This window comes from Desmodus rotundus, chromosome 8 (genome assembly GCF_022682495.2).
Source record: "Desmodus rotundus isolate HL8 chromosome 8, HLdesRot8A.1, whole genome shotgun sequence".
Classification (NCBI taxonomy): domain Eukaryota; kingdom Metazoa; phylum Chordata; class Mammalia; order Chiroptera; family Phyllostomidae; genus Desmodus; species Desmodus rotundus.
Window position 1 is genome coordinate 127,893,271 of NC_071394.1, and position 8,045 is coordinate 127,901,315.

At 46.5% G+C, this 8,045-nt stretch overlaps 1 protein-coding gene across 1 annotated transcript; it reads right to left on the minus strand.

The window, feature by feature from the left end:
• Positions 1-563: 563 nt before the first annotated feature.
• On the minus strand, positions 564-4,159 carry LOC112309735 (zinc finger protein with KRAB and SCAN domains 7). The gene is made up of 3 exons (XM_024565945.3): positions 4,060-4,159; positions 3,620-3,746; positions 564-2,044 (listed from the first exon to the last, which is right to left on the minus strand). The coding sequence occupies exons 1-3, from the start codon at positions 4,072-4,074 to the stop codon at positions 597-599; spliced, it is 1,590 nt and encodes a 529-aa protein (XP_024421713.2). The 5' UTR covers positions 4,075-4,159; the 3' UTR covers positions 564-596.
• Positions 4,160-8,045: the final 3,886 nt, after the last annotated feature.

An 8,045-nucleotide genomic window follows, 5' to 3' on the forward strand; every position in this document is an offset into this window, starting at 1 on the left:
GAGGAGAAGCATTTCAAGAAGGAAGCTTTTCATAAATGAGTGGGATCATAAAGGTTATGAGGGGCAGAAATTAGCAACAGGAAGAAAAGGTTTTCTAGGTAGTGAACAAGTGAGGAGGGTCTACATTAACATAAAAGTTTTGAAAGGGCCAAGAGAAAAAAAAAGAACAATTTGAGATCCTGTTTCTGTCATGTTGTCAGGTTGGCCCAAATAACTCATAAAAATTCAAAAGAAAACAAGAGAGTGATTAGGTCTTGAGAACGACTTTCTATACATTGAGAAATGAAGGAGGTGGAAGAGAATAACAAAGATACAATCTCTATCCCTCAGAAGCACACAATCCGATATTATGGGATGCAGAACAAAGAAATGGAATAGATTTTTAAACAGAAAAAAAAAGGAAAACCCTACAAGTGCATGAACTGTCTCGTCCGTCCGTCCGCAGTGGTGGGCAGAGGACGCACTGTTCCCCACTCTCCCACCCTCGTGACCCGGCAGACAGCACTCAGAGGGCAGCCCACTTTCACTTGTGGGCAAAAACCCTTGTTACAAGAAAGCTTCATTCCAAGTGCCTTGCTCTCTTGGAAACTTAGGCCTTAGGAAGCTGACCGAGCCAGGCCTGAGTGCTTCTCTCCACTGTGAGTTCGCTGGTGGTGGTTAAAAGTGGAACGCTGACTGAAGGCTTTCCCACACTCAGCGCATTCATAGGGTTTCTCGCCAGTGTGCACTCTCTGGTGTACAATGAGTTGTGAGCTGTCACTAAAGGCTTTCCCACAATTGTTACATTTATAGGGTTTCTCCCCAGTATGGGTTCTCTGATGTACCATAAGGCTAGAGCTGTAACTGAAGACCTTCCCGCACTCATTACATTCATAAGGTTTCTCACCAGTGTGAATTCTCTGGTGTATGATGAGGTGTGAATTTTGATTGAAGGATTTTCCACACTCACTGCATTTATAGGGCTTTTCACCTGTGTGAAGTCTCTGATGGCGAACAAGACATTTACTCAGGCTGAATGCCTTGCCACACTCATTACATTCGAAAGGTTTTTCTCCAGTATGAACGCGCTCATGGTCCGCAAGCTGAGAGCTCTGACTGAACGCTTTCCCACACTCCCTACATTTGTAAGGCTTTTCCCCAGTGTGGAGGCTTTGATGTCGAGTAAGACATTTATTCCGACTGAAGGCCTTGCCACATTCAATGCACTCATAAGGCTTCTCCCCAGTGTGAATTCTCCGATGGTCAATGAGATTTCTATTGGAACAGAAAGCTTTCCCACATTCGTTACACTTGTAGAGTTTCTCACCACTGTGAAGCACCTGATGTCGGACAAGACTTTTACTCCGAGTAAAGGCTGCTCCACAGTCACTGCATTCATAGGGTTTCTCCCCAGTATGGGTTCTCTGATGGTCGTACAGTTTGTAAGTCTCATTAAAGGCTTTTCCACATTCGTTACATTTATATGGTTTCTCCCCATTATGGTGTCTCTGGTGTTGAATGAGATGGGAGCTGTGCCGGTAGGTCTTCCCACACTTGCTGCATTCATAGGGCTTTTCCCCCGTGTGGCTTCTGAGGTGAACCATGAGCTGAGAGGTCTGCCTGAAGGTCTTGCCACACTCGTTACACTCATAGGGTTTCTCTCCAGTGTGGATTCTCTGATGGCCAGTGAGGTGTGAGCTCCGACTGAAAGCTTTGCCACATTCATCACATTGATAGAATTTCTGTGACTTCAGAACCCGCTGTTCTGCAGGACTGGAAGACAGATTCTGACGATCCCCAAGTTCCTTGTAGTTATCACGTCCGTCTTTTGTGGATTCATTTTTACTCTCACAAGTTATTCCCAGGAAACCACTTTCCAGTCTGCTCCCTTCCTCCTCTGAGGGTCGTGCTTGTAGCTTCCCTACAGCATCTTCACAGGCATTTCCAGCTCCTGGTGCCCCAGGAGCTACCCCAGATAGGCCTCCTGGTGTCCCAGCAGATGACCCCGATCCTTTAGACATTTCCTGCCCTGGAGGCAACTCTGAATTCTCCATCTTAGTCTCACCTGATGCCAAAAGAAAGAAGAGAAAAAGCTTTTACTCGCTTCTTGTGCTACTGAGGAATCAGAATCATCAGGAGTCCATGTACCTGAAAAAGCCTTCACATTACAGGTAAGGAACGAGGTGACACAGCGAGAACAAGACAGAAAATAAGAAACGGCTCCAATTCTCGTTCATGAACAGAAAGAGAAAGGTGGGGAAGGTCGGTGGAGGAGGGTGGATAAGAAGCCATTAGGACAGACACATGGCGAGTCAGCACAGCCAAGCGAGGTGGGCAATTGAAAGGTAAGAGAAAGACCAGATGTAAAGCTTGTATGATCTTCCTGAGGTCACTGTGATACCCTGTGTCCTTTGTGAATGATCATCTCTTAAGATCTTTACCAACCACAATATCACATAGTTCCATGACTCTCAGCAAAGACATTGGGGAGAGAGAATGAGAGCAAACACCTCAAATCAAATAGGAGAAACAACATGGGCAAGCTTGAGAGTTGAAGGGAGATTTACATTAATGAACATATAATTGGGAAAAAATCTAAAACAGGAGTGATTCTGATATGACAGGACAGTGACAAGATTTTGAGAACCCATGGGTTCAGAAGTACTGACGGGGACAGCAGAGTTGTAGAACCAGGCTCAACAGGACCACTACACACTCATGCGTTCGTAAGGTTTCTCCCCAGGGTGAGTTCAATAACTTGAAATATAAACCAACATATGTCTTTGACATCTTGATAGTCTGGAATCATAGGGAAACTGAAAAGTTGAATATTTGCTTTTTAATTCTAGAATTTTTAAATATAAAAGCAAGTCGAAGGTAGAGTGGCACAGTCATTTCAACACAAAAATTTTGCTTCGTTTTGTCTTAAACAGAACCACAGCCTTTACGCCATTTTAGCCCATGGAAAGTTAAAGATCTCTGGTCCCTTGCCTGAGATCAAAATGACGCCTAAGCCCACCTCTCCAGAGTTGACTACGGTCCTAGATCTGTCATTCAAAGGACGCAACCCATACCATCCCCTTCCAGAAAACTATCAAACCGCAGTCTTTGCTCATAGGGAAGATGAGGCAACTATGCTTGGCCAAGGAACCCAGCTAATCCCAGGATGGACCCCAATCACTAAAAAGAGAAAAGAGATGTGTAGGGAGCAGCTAAGTTACATTCCCAGCACAACACTGGCATAAAAACCAATTTCTGTTTGTTGCTGAGGCTTCCAGGCTCCCCAGGCTCAACGAGGTCATGCTTCCCGAAGTCTGCTCTAGCTCATCAGTTTGTACAAGTTTCCCATCCCTTTAGCCTTATTGTAAGTAACATAGCTCATTACTTACAATAACTTGAGTGGGTCTCTAGTCCTTACAAATACAAACTCTAAGTAATCACCCCAGCTCCATTCATAGTGAAGTAAACAGAACGGCCATAAGTATTAAAGCTGGGTGATAGGCGCAGACAGGGTTATGATACTCTTCTGCTTTGTCTATGTGGGCAACTTTTCATAATGAAAAGTCAAAACAGAAGAGAAATATAGCAAAGACAATGTGAAGGATGCAGGTGCTAGGTTCCTGGGGCACAGACTCATTACCCAGTAAGGCCACGCTGTGGTAAGTTTCCAGCATGCTGTTCTGGTACAGGGCTCTCGGACTCGGTGCCGGGCCTCTCCACTTCTTCTCCATGTAGTCCGCAGACAGGAACTCATATGCTGCGGACCCCTGCAATGACAAGCTTCGAATGCTCAGAGACACTCCCTCCCCCAAAGGACAGAGGGTCATCAGGGATACCAAGAGCACAGGGGAAGGGGTGGAGGGCAAAGGGGTGGAGGAGGCAGACGCTGGGATGACACATCTAAAAGGGCAAGTCCAGGGCAAGAGACAGTCCATGAACTGGCCCCAGCTCCAGAGGAAGCAAGAAGATGGGGAAGCCACAGGAGCAGTCTCAGCAGGAGCCAGAGCCCTGCAGATGAACTCTAGCTGTTCCTGGCCACGGACTCAGGAACTCAGGAAAGACACAAAGAACCAAGCTCACCTGGGGCCTGACCATCTGAAGCACAGCTGCTGCTGCTGCTTGGTCTCCTGTGCTCCCCACTTGGGGAGGGGCAGGCGCCAGGGAAGCACGTCAAGCTGAGGGAGGAAAGAAATCTCTGAGTGGATGAGCCCTGCCCTTGGCTCCAGTAAGGCTGTACCCCACTGAGTGGGTTCAAGAGGACTCAGGCAGCTCCACACACACAGACGCTCTTCCCTCGTCCACACAGGCGTTCCTCTACGTGTGTTGTGAATTTTCCACGGAGGGGGCAGGAGAACATCACTGGTCAAGCTGAAAACTGGTAAGTGGTTTGATTTCCAGTGAGGGCACATACCTAGGTTGTGGGTTTGATTCCCCAGTCAGGGTGTGTGCAGAAGGCAACCAATTGATATTCCTTTCTCTCTCTCTCTCTCTCTCTCTCTCTCTCTCTCTCTCTCTCCCCCCCCTTCTCTCTTGAATGAGAATAAAATAAACCTTAAAAAAAGAAAAAAAGAAAAGAAAAGTGAGTGCAGCCTCCAAAACCATGAACATGGATAAATAGCTAAAGACCTCGTGGGCCTTTGAAACTGAATGAAAGACCCAGAGCATGGGAAACAGATGGGGGTGAATGAGCCGAACCTGCTCGGTGAAGTTCAGGTATCCTGATGTGACAGGGTCCACTCCTGTCCCAACCAGCTTTGGAGGACAGAAGAAAAGCTTGATTCATGAATGTGCCAAGATTCTACCACAAAGGTGAGCCCACAAACAGGAAACTATGGGAGCTGGATCGGGTGTCATCTCTGCAAGTCTCACCCTAACCCACTCTCATTCCCACAATGACAATAACTGCTCTGGAAAAAATAGGGAAAATCCCAAGCAATCACCTGGCCATTTTCCAGAGATATTTTCTTCTTTACGTCATTTAGCTTCTCAACTCACATGCAATGTAATTTTGTTTTCCTTTAAAAATCCTCATTAAAAAGTCTCTTATTCTCATGGTTTTCCTACCAGTGTGAAGGTACATGGGTTGATCCCATACACAGATAATAAGCAAATAAGTTCCTCAGTAACTGCCAGTAAAGAAAGATTACCCTTCCAGTACATATTTAAAATCATAAAATAGCAGTACACAAATAACTCAATTAAGAAAGAAGTTTAAATCTAGTGCCCAAAAGTTGACACCTAAATACCATTCTCCAGTAAACAGAACCAGGGCCCCCGGAGAGGTGGTTGATTCCAGGGCGGGTACAGAAGACACAAGAGGAGTAGTTTCTGAGGCCAGAAAGTCAGGGAAAGACACGAAAAGGGATGGGGGCACTTCACAGGGACACAAGCCAACCTGAAAGAGCTCCCAATGGCCAAAGCTAGAATAACTTAGGCAACAACATAAACAACAGCGGCATGGCACTGTAAGCCAAAGGAAAAACCACACATCCAACATCACACCCTGATAGACCTAATCAAACAAATAAGCAAAGGGTGGGGGGTTGGGAGGCACAACTCTTCCTCACAAAGAATTCCAGTTAATCAGCGTAGATGGAATGACAGAAATGCAAGTCACCGTTCAACACTGCCCTGCCGCGGGCCAGATCCACCAAAGAATGCTAACTGATCGGTGAGAGTCAGGGGGAAACAGGATATCCCTAGGCGAAGTCTCCAACTATCTTCCCCAAAACACTTCACCAATTACAAAGGCAAGGACACTGTCTGTACAGCGTGACACCCGGCAGACTCCATGGGATAAGGTCAATGTCACCAGTGATGAGACTCAACATCATTCTCAATCCAAACAGGAGAGAACACACAAAAAACCAAATGGTGGTCCCTCTGAAACTGCAAATACAAAATACTTCTAAGTGTCGACATCACGGAAACCAAGGAAGACGGGGGAACTGGCACAGATGGGAGGAGCGGAAGGAGACGTGACAACTAGGGACATGAGGGACTCTAGACAGAGTGCTGGCACGCAAGGGTCAACAGTCAGACACTGACGAACTCTGCTGAAAGCCCGCGGTTTCATCAATCACACTGAGCCACCGCTAATGTCTCAGGCTTGGTGACTGCACTGGGTTGTACAATACGTTAACCTAAGGCAAACTGGGGAACGGGGATAAGGGAGCTCTCTTCAGTTCTGCAACCCTATGTTAAGTCTACAGTTACTCAAAATGGAAGAAGTTTTGAGTTCTTACTGGTTTTTTTCTGATTTATTTCTATCTTAAATAAAAGGTGGGGCAAAAGTGGGTTTACAGTTGTTCATATGGAAAATAATACAATAATTAATAAACGAAACAAGAATGAACTCCATGTTTTGCATACTCTCAATTGTAAGCCTACTTTTGCCCCACCCTGTATTTAGGATTAACTGGGCAATCAAGGACATTAAATACTGACAATTGTTACCTCCAAGTGGGATTCATGCTTTCAAAAATTTAACAAATATTTAATGAGCAACGACTATGTATCAGGCACGAGGGCCACAGCAGTGAACGCACCAGACAGAAAGCCCTGCCTGGAGGACCTAGTGGGAGCACAGAGAAGGAAATAAGTGAAACATATCGTATGTTAGAGGGTTACGGGTGGCACGGAGTAAAAAAACAAGGCAGGAAGAGGATAAGAGGTCTAAGATCGGGAAAGGGAAAGGGAATGCTCAAAAATTCTGTCCTATAGAGCCCAGCACAGTTCACCCGAGGGAGCGCTTTCAGGTTGTCTCTGATGTAAAAATACTAGGAGCTGCAAAACAAGGTAAGTGATGTTGACGGTGTGCATTTGTAGTCTCTTGCAGCTCTCGGCCATCACAGACCGCTTGCATACTACTACCTCCTGGACCAGGAGCCACAGAAAACTTAACAGTGGAGCAGTTAGTAACTTTTTTTTTTTTTGAGAAACTATTTTCCGTCAACCTTATTTCCATTCTGTTAAGGGTTTGTGGAAGAAGAGCTTAAGAGCGCTCAGTGGTTGTTCCTCCCCATTCCCTGGCCTGCGCAGTGGGGGCCACAGAGCAGCCTGCAGTTGGAAGCCGCTGAACGGGCCCAGAGGGCACCTGTGCGCCCCAGACCGGCCTGAGACGTCAGGCTGAGCGCGGAGAACCCGGGAGCTGGACAGTGCATTCACCCTGAAACGTCTCCTCGGTCGCAGCCCTTTCAGCAGGGGCCTGCTCTTCCTTCTCAGTCTTTTCGGTGTCTCAGCAGAGGTAGAGATCAGGCAGGACCTCCCATGGGTGTTCACAGGAGAGAGGTGGGGTTTTCAATGGCAACAATGGCGTGAGCTGCCAGCAGGAGCTTCTCCCAGGCTCCCTTCAGATTTCTGGTGCGGGTGCCGTCAGTTTCCCTGCTGTAAATGTGCTGCTCCACTTGGACATCTGGGTTGGTGCTTCCTAATTGGGTTCCTGCTGCAAGGAGTTTGAGGACAAACTCCTTCATTTGCAGGACATCAAGGGCTCCAGACAAGGTGAAAATGTCCCTTTCAGTTACCTGGGAACCGAGAGCAACACCACACGGACACCTCTCTGGGTAGCATGGAAAAGGGCAGAATGATTAGTATTTTTTTTGATAAAGAATAAAGTTTTTATTCACTCTCCAAGAAAGGAGAGGGGCATGGTGTGCAGAGATGCACCAGCCTGATTCGTACTACTGATGCTTTTGTCAGTTCCCCTTTAAGGACATACCGAGGTTCATCTTCAAAACATTCACATCTTTCCAGCTTACAGGAAGGATTACTTTTTTAACCAGAATATGTCAGATTTCTTCAGCATTAACATGTTAGAGCAGCCTCACCGGTCAGTCCCTGAATGCTCACACAGATACACACGTGTGTATAACAGAGAGAAGTTCCCTCAATCAAAATACGGCTAAAAACACTCCCTGACACTTCCTTTGCGAGATAACTGACCCACTATTAATGAGTTTTCAGTATGAACTGCAAACAGTTTGAAACGGGAGGGTATTCTTTCCTGCCCACCGCTCTTAACTTAGGAGGGAGACCTGGACTTTGCAAGCCTAAGCAAGTCAGAA